The 15,756-nt window shown below is 43.8% G+C and overlaps 9 protein-coding genes across 9 annotated transcripts; 6 read left to right on the plus strand and 3 right to left on the minus strand.

Annotated features, from left to right (window-relative positions):
* Positions 1–387: 387 nt before the first annotated feature.
* On the plus strand, positions 388–1,696 carry SAMD00019534_065550 (hypothetical protein; the record flags this gene model as incomplete). The annotated part of the gene is made up of 2 exons (XM_012898375.1): positions 388–917; positions 1,006–1,696. Coding segments are annotated over 2 exons (1,221 nt in total), but the record flags the coding sequence as incomplete, so codon positions are not given.
* Positions 1,697–2,168: 472 nt separating this feature from the next.
* Positions 2,169–4,579, plus strand: SAMD00019534_065560 (hypothetical protein; the record flags this gene model as incomplete). Its single annotated transcript, XM_012898376.1, has 4 exons — positions 2,169–2,446; positions 2,520–3,447; positions 3,518–4,255; positions 4,325–4,579. 4 exons carry the CDS (start codon positions 2,169–2,171, stop codon positions 4,577–4,579), a joined length of 2,199 nt encoding a protein of 732 aa, XP_012753830.1.
* A 492-nt stretch (positions 4,580–5,071) lies between these two features.
* Positions 5,072–6,076, plus strand: SAMD00019534_065570 (hypothetical protein; the record flags this gene model as incomplete). The annotated part of the gene is made up of 2 exons (XM_012898377.1): positions 5,072–5,384; positions 5,481–6,076. Coding segments are annotated over 2 exons (909 nt in total), but the record flags the coding sequence as incomplete, so codon positions are not given.
* A 320-nt stretch (positions 6,077–6,396) lies between these two features.
* On the minus strand, positions 6,397–7,333 carry SAMD00019534_065580 (hypothetical protein; the record flags this gene model as incomplete). Its single annotated transcript, XM_012898378.1, has 2 exons — positions 6,397–7,218; positions 7,289–7,333. The coding sequence occupies 2 exons, from the start codon at positions 7,331–7,333 to the stop codon at positions 6,397–6,399; spliced, it is 867 nt and encodes a 288-aa protein (XP_012753832.1).
* A 135-nt stretch (positions 7,334–7,468) lies between these two features.
* On the plus strand, positions 7,469–7,928 carry SAMD00019534_065590 (hypothetical protein; the record flags this gene model as incomplete). Its single annotated transcript, XM_012898379.1, has 2 exons — positions 7,469–7,690; positions 7,770–7,928. 2 exons carry the CDS (start codon positions 7,469–7,471, stop codon positions 7,926–7,928), a joined length of 381 nt encoding a protein of 126 aa, XP_012753833.1.
* A 230-nt stretch (positions 7,929–8,158) lies between these two features.
* Positions 8,159–9,129, minus strand: SAMD00019534_065600 (hypothetical protein; the record flags this gene model as incomplete). Its single annotated transcript, XM_012898380.1, has 3 exons — positions 8,159–8,287; positions 8,364–8,617; positions 8,697–9,129. The coding sequence occupies 3 exons, from the start codon at positions 9,127–9,129 to the stop codon at positions 8,159–8,161; spliced, it is 816 nt and encodes a 271-aa protein (XP_012753834.1).
* A 646-nt stretch (positions 9,130–9,775) lies between these two features.
* On the plus strand, positions 9,776–11,587 carry SAMD00019534_065610 (hypothetical protein; the record flags this gene model as incomplete). Its single annotated transcript, XM_012898381.1, has 6 exons — positions 9,776–9,980; positions 10,079–10,765; positions 10,845–10,967; positions 11,047–11,172; positions 11,245–11,376; positions 11,460–11,587. 6 exons carry the CDS (start codon positions 9,776–9,778, stop codon positions 11,585–11,587), a joined length of 1,401 nt encoding a protein of 466 aa, XP_012753835.1.
* Positions 11,588–12,024: 437 nt separating this feature from the next.
* Positions 12,025–13,389, minus strand: SAMD00019534_065620 (hypothetical protein; the record flags this gene model as incomplete). Its single annotated transcript, XM_012898382.1, has 1 exon — positions 12,025–13,389. The coding sequence occupies one exon, from the start codon at positions 13,387–13,389 to the stop codon at positions 12,025–12,027; it is 1,365 nt and encodes a 454-aa protein (XP_012753836.1).
* Positions 13,390–14,298: 909 nt separating this feature from the next.
* SAMD00019534_065630 (hypothetical protein) lies at positions 14,299–15,690 on the plus strand (the record flags this gene model as incomplete). The annotated part of the gene is made up of 3 exons (XM_012898383.1): positions 14,299–14,901; positions 14,977–15,456; positions 15,538–15,690. 3 exons carry the CDS (start codon positions 14,299–14,301, stop codon positions 15,688–15,690), a joined length of 1,236 nt encoding a protein of 411 aa, XP_012753837.1.
* Between the last annotated feature and the right edge of the window lie 66 nt (positions 15,691–15,756).

Here is a 15,756-nt window from a genome sequence, read left to right on the forward strand (position 1 = left end):
GTTGTCGCAATTATGTAACTGAGTGGACTTGGTAGTGGTAATCACCCATTATACAATTGATGGGTGGATGGGAGGGCAGATGGTGGTTCAGGGTTCAGCTTACTCTTTACCCCTTTGAATGAAAAGGATTGATGGCCATTCATTCCCAATGGTCTCCAATATATGACAAAATTGTATCCAGAGAGTCTCCTATGTATCATATGTCTCCAATGTCGGGACGATCATGGGTAAACCCAATTCTTAAATCTTCTATCCAATCCTTTCTCAATCGTCCTTGGCACTCTACTATTTAAACGATCACTCCAACATTCAGACTTAATATCAAATTATAACTAACTAAATATATATTTATATTATCTGTATAACTACTAAATTATTTGTATCATTATTCGAATCAATCAATTAAACTTGACAATGAAATTTTTAATATCATTATTAATTACATTGGTTACTGTGGCCGCAGTAGTCAATGGACATGGTTATGCCATCTTCCCAGTCGCCAGACAACAGGTGTGTAATCAAAACAGTGCCAACAACATCTACTACCCTGAGGACGGTTCTGGTATTGTCGATGCTCCATGCCGCGCTGCCTTCAAACATGTTGCCGCCAAGAGTGGTAACTCTGCCGCCCAAATCCAATTCATCCAGACCCAAGAGTACGCCGTCATGATCCCCGCCTATGCCCAGGGATACTCTGCTCTCACTGCCGCCGTCCCCAACAACATCTGTTCTGCCCACGCCATCAATGCCGGAGCTGGATTTGGTGACAAGTCTGGAATGTCAATCGCCAACACCTGGAAGCCCAACTTGATCTCAGTCGCCTCCACCTCTGAAACATCCAAGACCATCGACTTCCAATGGTGTGCCACCGCCGCTCACGACCCAAGCCACTGGGACTTCTACGTCTCGAACCCAGGGTATGCCTTAATCCTGGAACCATTCCAGCCCCAGAACCAACCCCTCACACTCATACTAACACTCACTCTCAATCAATCACAACTTTAGTTATGACTACACCAACTCTGAGCTCTCATGGGATGACCTCACTTTGTTGACTTCGATCGGTGATGTTCCAACTATTGACGGCCAGATCCCAGGCTGTTCCGCTTCCAAGTACTATGAGATGAGCATTACCCTCCCAGCTCGCTTCGACCCAGCCACTTTGGTTGTCAGATGGCAGAGAGACGACCCAGCTGGAGAGTGTTTCATCAACTGTGTCGACTACAAGTTCACAGCCAACGGTGGTGCAGATACTACCACATCCACTACCAGTAAGCCAACATCCACATCCACATCCACCACCCAGAACCCAACCACCACCTCCACCACCTCGACCACTTCGACCACCTCGACTACCAAGGCTGCCACCACCTCATCGACCACCTCGGCTAACCCAACTACCACCTCCACCACCTCAGCTAAGCCAACTACCACCTCCACCACCTCGACCACCTCGACTACCAAAGCCCCAACTACCACCTCCACCACAAAGGCAGCTACTACTAGCTCGACCACCACCACCTCGACCACATCATCGACCACCAAGGCCTCCACAACCACTTCATCAACGACTGACCAGACTCCACAAACCACTGTACCATCAACCACTGTCCACGATACAACAACCAACCCAGAGCCATCTAGTGCTGTTGTCCTCGTCCCAGGTTCAACCATGTTGCTCTTGATCGTCATTGCCATCTTCAATGCCTTGCTCTAAGCACCAAGTTCTTACTTACTTCTCATGAGTGTTAGTCAATCGATTGATTAACCATGAGTGATATATACATATATACTTATATACTATCTTATCTATATTATTTATTAGTTGTTGTTTCCAAACAGAGACAATAAATGAATAAACACCCTTTCCAACTTCAACAAATATCTTGCTCAAAGTGTGTGGATGAATGAAACACAACTGACACCAAACACACTGACTTGCATTGAGATCTCTGAATGTATCCAATGATTGGATGACCTTTAGGTCTCATGCCTTCATTCAGTTGATTGATTGAAAGGATAGAGATATAGAGATATATAACAACTATAGCATATCATAGCATAATCATAGCATGCTTAGATATATAAACATTGTATTGTTATATATTTATACTTTATTTATTACTTGTCTTACTACTTTATATAATATAATATCAATTGCATTAGGAATGAATACTATTACTACTACTACTACAGCTGATACAACAGCTTCATCATCATCAAGTACAACAACATCTACAACAACAACTACATCAACAACAACAAATGGACCATTAAGTAACTATCACATTGAATCTGGGGGATTGTTCACAATCAAAGAGTACAACACTCTATCAATCTTGTGTGATACATTGATACCAAAGGATACTGTATCCGATGAGTTCTTGGAACAACTACAACTCAAGGATGAACAGTCAATCCAAAAATTCAGAGAGTTCTTTGCTCGGTATGTCCAATGCTCACTCATTCATTCATTCAATCAAACATGACTGACTGACTGACACCAACTCACTATCTAGCTCTGCCAATGAAATGGACTTGGCAACACAGTTCTTAAAGTTGATCTCTGGAACAAAGAGCAATGATCAGATTAAGGACTTGAAGACCTTGCTCTATTTGTTCTCATCTCCAGCTGGAATCATACTCACTGGCACTCTGACTAGCTTTGTTAATCTGCCATTGGAGAGAAGACAAAAGTTGTTTGCTGGACTCAAGACATCGTCCAATCCTATCAGACGCCAGGCGTTCAAGGCCATCGCACCACTCACCTTCTCATTGTTCTTCACAGTACTCAATCAACAGACCGGTCTCAATCCAAACTGGGACGTCGTCAACTACCAACTTCCACCACCCCTCGAGCATCTGCCGGACGCTGACCGCGAGAGCCTCAGCTTCATCAACATCAACAGTGAGCGCTCGCTAAAGACTGACGTGGTGATTGTCGGCAGTGGAGCAGGTGGTGGCATCACCGCCGCCATGCTCTCGGCCGCCGGCTACAAGGTGATCGTCTTGGAGAAGGGCAGCTATGTGTCACCGAGCGAGATGACCTGGAAAGAGGCCGAGGCCTTCCCGCTGATGTACGAGCAGGGTGGAGCAATGACCACCGACGATCTTGGTATGAATATCTTTGCCGGCAGCTGTCTGGGCGGTGGTACCACAGTCAATTGGGCGGCATCCATTAGAACACCAGAGCCTGTGTTGGAAGAATGGCGACGCGATTGTCCAAACACCTATGGAGATGTATATAAGCAGGCGTTGGATAGTGTCTGCCAACGACTCAGTGTAAACGTAGACAGTGCACACAACGTCGCCAACACTGACCTCAAGAAGGCACTTGAGGACTTGGGCATGGACTGTTCAATCATCCCTCGTAACGTAAAGGACTGTGACACAACACAATGTGGCTACTGTTCAATGGGATGTCGATCAAAGTCCAAACAAAGTTCGGTAAGCAATCAAACATCTACGAGCGAGAGTGGACCATCACTTGATGTACCTAACACATCTCACTCAATAGATGGTATCATACTTGGAGGATGCATGCTCAAAGGGTGCACAGATCATTACAAACTGCTTCGCAGAGCATATAACAACGGTTAACACTCCAAAGGGACCATGTGCACATGGTGTGGTGGCAAGTGTCGTCCATCCAGATGGCATGAAGTTCAGAGTGTTCATAAAGGCATCGATTGTGATTGCCTCGGCAGGTGCCATCCACACACCCGCATTGCTCCTGCGCAGTGGCCTGCGCAATCCAATGATTGGCAAGAGACTGCATCTTCACCCCGTCGTCCCCGTACTTGGAGTATTTGACAAAGAGGTCGAGGTGTGGAAGGGTGTGCCAATGTCAGTGATCAGCAAGCAATATGTAAATAAGAATGGTGATGGTGCGATCATTGAGGTGCCAAGTGCACACCTTGGAGTAGCGGCCTCACTGGGCAGCTTCCTCTATCAAGACTCCAAGAGTGCTCGCGAGAAGCTACTCACACTTGGCAATTGGAACTGCTTCATCAGCATCCTCCGCGACAGACATCCCGGCCAGATCAAGCTGGACAAGGATGGACGCACACCAAGAATCAAATACACCGTCAACGACGAGGATTGGAAGGGATTCCTGCCAAGTCTCGAAGGATCAATCCGAGCAATGGTCGAAGCTGGTGCCAAACAAGTTGGTATCCCTCTGGCAGGTTCTCAATTGTACGATCGTGACAATATGGAAGAACTTATCAAGTTGGTCAAAGGTCTAAAGTATAAGGTATGTTATGTTTGTGTCCAGAGTATGGAAGTATGCCAACTAACTTGTATCACGCGCACGCTCCCATAGACCAACATGGTGACAGTATTCTCTGCACATCAGATGGGAAGTTGTAGAATGGGATCGAACCGTAGCAACTCTGTGGTGAGAGAGACTGGTGAGAGTTGGGACTTTTCAAGATTGTTTGTTGCCGATGGTTCAGTATTGCCATCAGCAGTTGGTGTCAATCCAATGGTGACAATCTATTCTACAGCCTACATGATTGCAAACTCTATAATGGCATTGTATCCCGTCAGCAGTCTAGAACTTGAACGAGCTGCTTAATCATTTAATTAATTAATTAAATGGTATAGATATTGATTGATTTGCAAACATGCATCTCCGAATGCCAAATTGAATCCAAAAAGGCGGCCCATCAGCAAATTAAATCAGGTGCCCGTGTGTGGGGCGTGCTTCGGCTCAAAAACGCAATTATTTGATATTTTGACGAAGGAGGACCATGAGCTTCTCACTCTGCTCTCGGTGACGTGAATGTAGACGAATCAAATAATGATGCGCAGTTTAGTCATCCATCCTACACACATACAAACACAACATACATACATAATAACATCATCACTTATATTATTACAATCATCAGTCTTACTATCATCAGTGTAACATCATACATAACCCCCAATCAATCTCCCATCTGATCAATCATACTACCTACTTGCCCCTGGGGCTTTGACATCATCACCTATTTAAACGACACAAAACATTCACATTCTCTCATACCTAATACTGAGATACAAACGACATAAACAATCAACATAACAACATATATTTATAATTATAATGGAGTCAGCAGCAGCAGCAGCACATCCAACTAATAGATGGATACCATTCCTGGCGGGTGGTATTGCAGGTGTCACTGCAAAGTCAGCAGTGGCACCTTTAGAGCGTGTAAAGATACTTTATCAAATCAGAAGTGACAAGTATGGTACAGGTTCAATCACTGGTTCCATCTCAAAGATCAAACAACTCGAGGGCATCAAGGGTCTGTGGCGCGGTAACACTGCCACCATCACACGAGTGTTCCCCTATGCCGCCGTTCAATTCTTTACATTCGAGACAATCAAACGTGTATGTTCGCGAGGACCCTAAACATGTTGTCGAGACACTAACCCATCCCATCCCATCCCATTCAATCAATCAATCAATCATACATAGAGCTTCCATTCAGATGATCGTCCATTCTCATCATTCAATATGTTTATCGCTGGAAGTTTGGCAGGTGGCGTGGCGGTATTGGCAACTTACCCACTGGACTTGTTGAGAGCGCGACTGGCAATAGAGGTCACGGAAAAGCAGACAGGCATGGCAAACTTATTCTTTGACATTGTTAAGAGGGATGGAATAAGAGGAGTGTATCGTGGCATTGAGTCGACAATCATTGGTATTCTGCCTTATGCAGGCATCAGTTTCTCAACGTTCGAGACACTCAAGGCAATGGCACCAAACTGGGCCAGAGACGACGAGGGCAAGCTACATCCAACCTACAAGCTGTTCTCTGGTGGAATGGCCGGTGGCATTGCACAGACTGTAGCATATCCATTCGATGTCGTTCGTCGGCGCATGCAAACTCATGGATTTGGTGATGGCAGAGTACACATAGACGTCAAGCATTCTTCATTCCGATCGATATACAGGATACTGACACAAGAAGGCGTGAAGAACTTATATAAGGGATTAAGCATCAATTACATCAAGGTTATTCCAACATCGGCCATTGCATTCTATACATATGAACTGAGTACACAGATACTGAGTAGACTGTCAAACTAATAAATCATTGTTATTTATCAGTAGTAAAAGATGATTGATTGTCCACATGTGTGCACAATGATTGACAACTTGAAGGTAGAGTTCATACACTTGGGACCGTCAACGCCAACTTGGTTGGTGATTGTGATGGAACTGCCACTGTAACCTTGATCCAAACCAGTTAGCCTGTCCATGATGGACATCCATGGATGGACAAAAGTGAAGACCATCAATGACCATGCTCTGTTTGATTGATCGTGATGCATCAGGTATCCAGTGAGCTTGGAGATTGATTGTGTACACCTGGCATTCATGCCAGACCATTGTCCAAGACACTAAGTCTTCTTGGATGTCGTAGTTGATGTAACTTTCTTCTGTTGTTGTTGAAGTAGACGTTGCTTGAGCATTGCTTGTTTCTTCAATGTCTCAATCTGTTTCAGTCGTTCCTGATTCTGTTGTTCAGACTTTGTCTTTGTATCCTGATGTTTCTCTCTTTGTAATTTAGTTGCCTCTGCAGTCTGCTTCATATCCTGTATCTTTTCATCCTTGGCCTGTTGCTCCTTGAACTCTTGTTCCTCTTGTTCCGCTGTAGATGACTCCCACATCCTTCTCATTCTCTCCCTCTCAAAGTCTGGATGATGCATGTGCTCTGGCAGTCTAAACCCACCATCTCTATCTCTTTCTCCACGGTCTCTATCTCTATCTCTACTGTCTCTGTCTCTGTCTCTGTCTCTATCTCTATCTCTGTCATTATATCGATATTGTTCATCCTCACGATCAACAACCTTTTGATAAAAGTCCACTACTACATTGTCATCACGGTCATCTCCATGCATGTTCATAAAGTCCAATGGTCTCTCGTGAACTCCATTGACTAGTTGTTGATACACCTTTGCCTTCTCCACCATTATCCTCTGTATGCTCTCGTATGATTGCTGTTCTCCCTCCTTCTTCAACTCATCCAAGTCCTTCTGATTCCTTTGATCAACTCCATAGTTTGAAGTGCCAGCTACAGTATTATCCTTGTCTTTGCTTCCACTCTTATCTTTACTCTCCAATATAGCCTTTATACTCTTTGATGATCTCTCATCTGGGTCTCTTGCACTCAACTGAGCATTCCTTTCTTCATTCAATACAGTTGATTTCAACGCTACTATCTAGTGTGTACATGAAGTCAGTCAGTCAGGTGAGCCGGTGAGATCATACCATTCGATTGACAACACTTACACTTGCGCTTGAGACACCTTCAATGTCTCTCTTTCTCTTCCACATGTTGGATGAATGAATGAATGGTACCCCCCTTCAAGATTGTACTTCAAAAGAAGGGTGCACTCCTTTGATCTTTGGCAACTTTCGTCAATCAATAGACTTTAGATATTTTCATACAGATAGAGATAGAGATAGAGGATGGATACCAACTCATTGTTGTCAATAGTATTGATCGTTGTCGCAGTGTATATTGTAAAGAATTATATACTGTCATCTGCAGTTCCTCCACCTAAACCTTCGGCCAAGTCATCAGCCGCTCGTGCCAAGGCCGCAAAGGATGCCCCAAAGAAGTACTACACGGCAGAGGAGGTGTCTGTACATGACAAGGAAGATGATCTTTGGTTGATCATCGATGGAAAGGTAGGTCACAGCATGTTCACTATTCATGTACCCTTACTCATCATCACACGATCGTGATCACCTCACTCGCATCCTACAGGTCTACGATGTTACACCATACGTTGACAAGCATATGGGAGGTTTGGCCATTATGAGGAACGCTGGTAAGGACTCTTCAAAGGGATTCCATGGCGATCAGCATCCAGTCAAGGTGGCACAGATCCTCGAGGACTTCTACATTGGCGAGCTGAAAGTTTAGACAATGCCTCATCAACATCATAGCGAGTCAGCCTCACTCACAACCATCTCGAGGTATGAGACATGTCCTCGTACCTTCATGCAATACGATGCAACATAAATGAATGAATGAGAGAGCTGGCATTGAATACTACATGTAATGTTGTTTGTTGTCTTTGGTTTATGATACAAAGGATGATTGGATGAATGAATGAATGAATGATGCCAGTGATGATGTACTGTACTAATACATTAGGCAATCTTTGTGATTGAGTCGCCTCTTAGCATTGTCCTAAAGGTGTAAACAAACATGAACAATGTGATCAATATTGCTGGAACGATGGCGCCTGCACAGCTGCCACCTTGAAGGTTTAACATAGTCTATGTTTGTGTTATCATGATGTTGAGGTTAGTGACAGGACTGTCATTGAGCGAGAGGGATGGACGGACGACTTACAAAGTATGAAATGGCAATATGAGAGACAAGGACGATGCCAACATCGATGCGATTCTTTGTTCTGTATCCTTGGAATGCAGTGACATTCCACAGTATATGAAGGAGGCTGAAACACAATGCATAGATGGCTGACAACATAAACAGACTGACATCAGGACAAGCTGGGGAGAACAAGTCGCCCGGTCCCTGTGACTCCCACATGATTGTACCATACATCACAAAGGCATAAGTGATGCCGCTACCTGTTCCAATAGCTATATCATTGATTGATTAAGTATGAGTGAGTGAGTATGATTGATTGAATGAATGATTGAGTGCGAGAGTGAGACATACCTGCAGATGATAGAGTATGATTGGGTCGCGCTGATAGTGTCTCTAAACGAGTGTTGATCACACTGTCTGTACCTGGTTGCTGCTGCTGTTGTTGTAGTTGATCAGCCTTCATTGATTTCATTTGATTGATCTTTGATTGTATCTGTGCGAGTGATGGACGATCGTTGAATCCCCAGCTGTACAGACGGAAGAAGAGATAGCGGAATGCCTCCTGGAAGGCGATGGTGAACGGGATGACGAACCAGAACTGTGTACGCATCGGTGGTATTATATACCACCAGATCGATGCCAACAGCATCGATAGTAGCCAAAAGAATGATCCTCCAATCGACATGATCACCAACTGACTATTACGTGCTATCACCATCAAGAAGAATACTATAGTAGGTGAATAAGCAAAGAACAGACATCCATAGAATAGTAATTGTGTCATTGTTTATGTATATATATATATATTTATGTATGTATTATTTGTTCTCTCTATCTAACTTTGAGAGTGTGAATGAATGAATGAGTGAGTGAAGTGATAGATAATGTGACCCAATGATTGATTGTGATAATGAATGTGTGCTTTCAATTTAGTTCAATCACACACACACTCAGATTGGACATGATTGATGTCTTTGGACAAGTATCTAAACAATGATGTTGGGATTGGAATTATCCCAATCATTCTAAGACACAATCACATTGTCAATCAATCAATCAAAATTGCAACAATGTATGATTGGTTGGGTGATCAACCATCATCATTTTTGTTTGTTCAAATGATTGATTATTATTATTATGATTACAATTAAACAAATAATAATAATAGTTAGTAAATTGGCAACTTTAAAGTTGTTCTTTGCATGAAAGGTTACAGTGGGAGGGCAAACCAACCCATTTTTGGGACAAAACTTCAAAAGAGGTCCACCTTCAAAGAACAAGTCAAACTATGCTTGATTGTTTGGGACAACCACCAATCAATCATAACAACAATAACTACACACTTGCACTTGCTCATATTCACATACAGATATATATATTTAACTTATCTTTATTTATTTATTTATACATTCATTCTGAGAGAGAGAGAGATGTTGACTACACCATCATCAGGTTCAAATAACCCATCACCGGCATTGACACCGGTGGCAACCAACCCACCGGGTTCACCTGCGATGTTCAGTGACAAGAAGTTCTGGAGACCATTATGGATACCTGATGATCAAGAGGATAGATGTCTAAACTGTAGCAATCAATTCAATACTCTATTGAGAAGGCATCATTGTAGACAATGTGGTATGTTAGGACTTGGACTTGGACTCTGACTTGATTGATTGATTGGTTCACTCATTCATTCGTTCATTCATTCATTCATTCATTCATTCATTCAACAGGTAACATATTTTGTAACAACTGTAGCAGTAAGAGACAATCATTACCACAGCTGCACTATGATAAACCTGTTAGGATATGTAATCGATGCTCGGATTTGGCCAACTTCTCAAAGCTGGCCACATCTGATGATGTTGCCCAACGTGTGGAGGCCTCAAAGGGCTTTTGTAATCTGACGTTGGATGCACTGGGCCGCAAACTAATAGTCAACAGCTTCTTAGGAGTGATGTTCTCGCTGCTGGACAACAGACTGGACACGTCCGTCTACCGACATGTGACACGTGCCGTCGCCAACCTGGCCGAGAACGAGATCAATCGCACCTATATCATCGAGTCGGAGCTGTTTGACGCTCTGGTTCACTATCTATTGACACCGCACGACGATGACAATGAGACACGATTGAACGTCTGCATCTGTTTCGAGTACTTGGCATGCGAGGAGAACATATTGGTCAAGACACAGTTGGCTGAGCAGTGTTTGCCCATTCTCATGGAGCTGTCTCGATCATACAATGGTCAGCTGAAACATTCATCATCGATCATCCTGCTTAATCTCACCAAGAACCCTATCACACGCGATCAAGTTGTCAAAGCTGGCGTCACTCAGTCCTTCATTGCCATGGCACTCTGCGATGAGGTCTCCCTGCAGGCAGCTGCCACGCAGGCCATCTCAATTCTATCTCTTAACCGTATGTAGCCTTTGTTCATTCATTCAATTCATTCTTGAGGTCATGCTCACACTTTGCCCTTGCCCCTCGCGCGACACAGCCAAGAATCAAAGGAAGATCGTGGAAGGCGGTGCTCTGCCACCTCTGATCCTTATGATCAACTCTCCAGTCGAAAAGATCATACTATATACAGTGGCCTCGCTGGCAAGTCTATCAGAGAATTGTAAATACGATCTGTTTGCACACTGCTCTTAACCGGGCGACATAGCGGATACTAACCTACCTAAACCATCTTCATTCAGCTGATAATCAACTGGCGATTGGACAGGTTGGAGGTGTCAAACCAATGATCAATATATTACATTACTCCAACGACGACAAGATACCATTACATGCTGCTACTACACTGTACCACCTTTCATTATGTCGTAAGTGATGCCAACCGTCAGACTGGCGCGAACCTCTAACTTCCATAACTAATCAATCACACAACTATATAGCCTCCAACCATGCACTACTGATGCAACAGGACCTGTTTGATATATTATCCAAAGTCATCATTGTTAATTATGCCAACACATCCAGCGAACTCTTATTCCTCTCCATCAAGATATTGAGCAACTTGTCAAATGGTATGAAGATGAAGAACACTATCATTCTCATATTCTTGGGATTGGACCATCTAACGCAATCAATATCAATCATACATACATAGTCAAAGAAGGGAAACAGGTCATAAGGAAGAACCAGGCACTGATGAATGTACTTAGGATAATGGTACATACTACCAACAAGCTGCAACCATTCTCATTGATCATCTTTAACAACTGCGAATCCAATTGAACAACTGGATGATCATATACTGCTGCTGTTGTACAATCAATACTATATAGCAACCTTACCAACCAACTTCCACCTCATCCATCAATACGCAACAACAACAACCATAATGCCCTTCCATAACGCAATATTTATCATCCTGCTGGCCTATCTTGCCCATCCACCAACTTGTATTGGCAAAGCAAAGCAGCGACCTTACCGTACTACAACTACAATCCAGGGCAGCACTGTAACAAAGAGTATCTCAATAATTAAAGATCACCTATCTTATTTATTCACAACAACTTGGTGAGGCTACAAACCATAACAGGCATTATGTACCAACCATCAATGCATTTGACCGAATGGAACGATGTGATTGAACATAGACGAAAGGATATTGAGTTGATTTTGGTTTGTTTATTGATTGGACTAAAGGTAAAGAAACAAAGCAAAAGGGTTTACTTCTTCTTGGCTGGGGCAGCAGCGGCGGCCTTCTTGTCACCTGGCTTTCCGGCAACCTTCTTGGTCACACCCTTGATGACACCGACAGCGACGGTTTGTCTCATGTCACGGACGGCGAAACGACCCAAAGGTGGGTAGTCAGTGAAGGTCTCAACGCACATTGGCTTGGATGGGGTAAGCTCAACCATGGCGGCATCTCCGTTCTTCAAGATGATCTCACCAGTTCCCTCCTTGGCAATGACGGCACCAGAACGACGGTCAACCTTGTCGAGGATGGTGGAGAACTTGCAGGCAATATGGGCAGTGTGGCAATCGAGGACGGGGGCATATCCAGCGTGGATCTGACCTGGATGGTTCAAGATGATGACCTGAGCAGTGAACTTCTCAGTCTCGATGGGTGGGTCGTTCTTGGAGTCACCAGCGACCATACCACGCTTGATATCCTTGACGGAAAGGTTCTTAACGTTGAAACCAACGTTGTCACCTGGGGTGGCTTGGGTGAGCTGCTCGTGATGCATCTCGACGGACTTGACCTCAGTGGAGAGACCAGCTGGGGCGAAGGTGACGACCATACCGGGCTTCAAGACTCCGGTCTCGACACGACCGACTGGAACGGTTCCGATACCTCCGATCTTGTAGACATCCTGGAGTGGGATACGGAGTGGCTTGTCAGACGGTCTCTTTGGCTCAACGATGGCGTCGAGGGCCTCGAGCAAAGTTGGTCCCTTGTACCAGCCCATGTTTGGAGACTTCTCCAACATGTTGTCACCGTTCCAACCGGAGATTGGGACGAAGGCAACCTTCTCTGGGTTGTAACCGATCTTCTTGATGAAGGAAGAGGTCTCCTTGACGATCTCGGTGTAACGGGCCTCAGAGTAGTTGGTGGACTTCTCGTCCATCTTGTTGATGGCGACGATCATCTGCTTGACACCGAGGGTGTAGGCGAGGAGAGCGTGCTCACGGGTCTGACCGTTCTTGGCAATACCAGCCTCGAACTCTCCAGTTGGGGAGGCAATGACGAGGACAGCACAATCGGCCTGGGAGGTACCAGTAATCATGTTCTTGATGAAATCTCTGTGGCCTGGGGCATCAATGATGGTGAAGTAGTACTTGCTGGTCTCGAACTTCCAGAGGGCGATATCGATGGTGATACCTCTCTCACGCTCGGCCTTCAACTTGTCCATGACCCAAGCGTACTTGAAGGACTGCTTGCCCATCTCGGCAGCCTCCTTCTCGTACTTCTCGATGACACGCTTGTCGATACCTCCACACTTGTAGATCAAATGACCGGTGGTAGTGGACTTTCCGGCATCGACGTGACCAATGACGACGATGTTAATGTGAGTCTTCTCTTTTCCCATTGTGGATACGTGTGTTGTAAATAGACTAGTTTAAATTAGCTAGTTATATTTTTGTTTTGGTTTGTTAGAGAAGGAAGTAGGGGATGAGAGAATAAAGAATGTTATAATGTTAGTATCACATTATATCATTATGTAGTTGTGTTGAAGTATGATAACAATATAATATATTATATTGACAACAACATAGACATAGTCATAGTCATAGTAATAATATTATATTGTATGTGTATTTGAACATACCTTTGATGTGAGGAGCGGAAGCAACAAAGAGAGTGAAACGAAGTGAGTGTTCACCTTATCGTTCACGATGCTGCTGACACTCTCTCAGTGCAACCAACTACACCATCTCACTATTGGTGTGTTAAACTTTTATTTTGATTTAAATTAAATCAAATTCAAAAAGCAAAAAGTGGAAAGAACCACTCTCGCAGATCTCTATCACATCAAAATTTACATAACAATGTAAATACATTGTAAAAGACATCTGTAAAATTTCTCACTCACTTCACCATCTCTGCAGATCTTGAACAAAGTGTGGTTGGTCATGATTCATGAACCTCGAACATGACTTGAATGGATGAGTTGGCTGACGACTTTGGTCAGTTAACTGGCTAGTTGATCAATAATTATTGATTGATTGACTGATTGGGACGTAGATGTCGATGATGCACTGAGTCCATGATCAAACATGGTTGAACCCAAGGATTGTCATTTACTTAAAGTCAATGGACCAACTACTTTCCAACTTCAAGTTCACACTTTTTTCGCAGTCTTGTGGTTGTCGTAGTTCTGTTTGTTGACTTGTTGCCAACTTCACTCTTCTGTTTAAGCAACCACTTTCCGTTCATTATTCAATCAACTATCATACATATATTTTATAATACTAATACTACTTTACTTGTAAATAATATGTCACAACAACAACAACAAGATACGACTACTACTACTTCAACAACTGTTGATGAACAACAGCAACAGGAAGATGAACAGTTGGTTACACCTTGGGAGGTATCATCAAAGGGTGGAATCGATTATAACAAATTGATTGATAAGTTTGGTTCGACAAAGATTGAACCAGCGTTGATTGAGAGATTCGAACGTGTCACTGGCAAGCGTGCACATCACTTTTTGAGAAGAGGCATCTTCTTCTCTCATAGAGACTTGGTGGAGATATTGGACGCATACGAAGCTGGCAAGCCATTCTATCTGTACACTGGACGTGGACCATCGTCAGGCTCACTGCACTTTGGTCACTTGGTGCCATTCATCTTCACCAAGTACCTCCAGGACGTCTTTAACGTGCCCCTCGTCATTCAGATGACCAACGACGAGAAGTACTTATGGAAGGATATCACCCTCGATGAGGCCTTGCAGTTCACCATCAACAACGTCAAGGATATCATTGCACTTGGTTTCGATATTGAAAAGACCTTCATCTTCTCAAACGTCGAGTACATCGGTCATCTCTATCCAAACGTCATCAAGATTGGCAAGCATGTTACATTGAATCAAGTAAGGATCACGAGTCAATCATTCATTCATTCACACCCTCGCGGACATAATACTCATTCATTCATTCACTTATAGATTAAGGGTATCTTTGGCTTTGGTGACTCTGATGCATGTGGCAAGTTTGCCTTCCCTCCAGTCCAGGCAGCACCAGCTTTCGCAGACTCGTTCCCTCATATCTTCTCACCAACAGACCCCGCCACAAAGTCCATCAGATGTTTGATTCCCTGTGCAATCGATCAGGATCCATACTTTAGAATGACACGTGATATTGCGCCAAGACTCGGCTATCCCAAGCCCAGTTTGATACACAGCAAGTTCTTCCCCGCTTTGCAAGGACACAACACCAAGATGAGTGCATCTGATGCCAATAGCGCAGTCTATCTCTCAGACACACCACAACAGGTCAAGGACAAGGTCACCAAGCATGCCTTCTCCGGTGGTCGTGACACCAAGGAGGAGCAAGAGAAATATGGTGCCAACCTCGAGGTCGACGTCTCTTACGAGTATCTAAACTACTTCCTCGAAGACGATGAGCTGTTGAAGGACATTGGAGAGGTATGTAGTTCCACTCATTCACTCAATCCAATCAATCAATTAACTTATTATTGACATCCTTGCCTCTTCATCCACAAACAGAAATATGCTTCTGGCAAGTTGTTGACATCACAGGTCAAGCAAAGATTGGTGGAGATCATGGTTGAGATCAATCGTAGACATCAAGAGGCGAGAGCAAAGGTGACTGATGACATTGTAAAGGCATTCATGACTGTCAGGAAGCTGAACTTCTAGAATAGTCCTCAATAATACATCATCATTATCATCATCAATATGTTGTTGGTAGTTGGAGATCACATT

The sequence above is a fragment of the Acytostelium subglobosum genome (genome assembly GCF_000787575.1).
Source record: "Acytostelium subglobosum LB1 DNA, scaffold: scaffold12, whole genome shotgun sequence".
NCBI classification, from domain to species: Eukaryota; Evosea; class Eumycetozoa; order Acytosteliales; family Acytosteliaceae; genus Acytostelium; species Acytostelium subglobosum.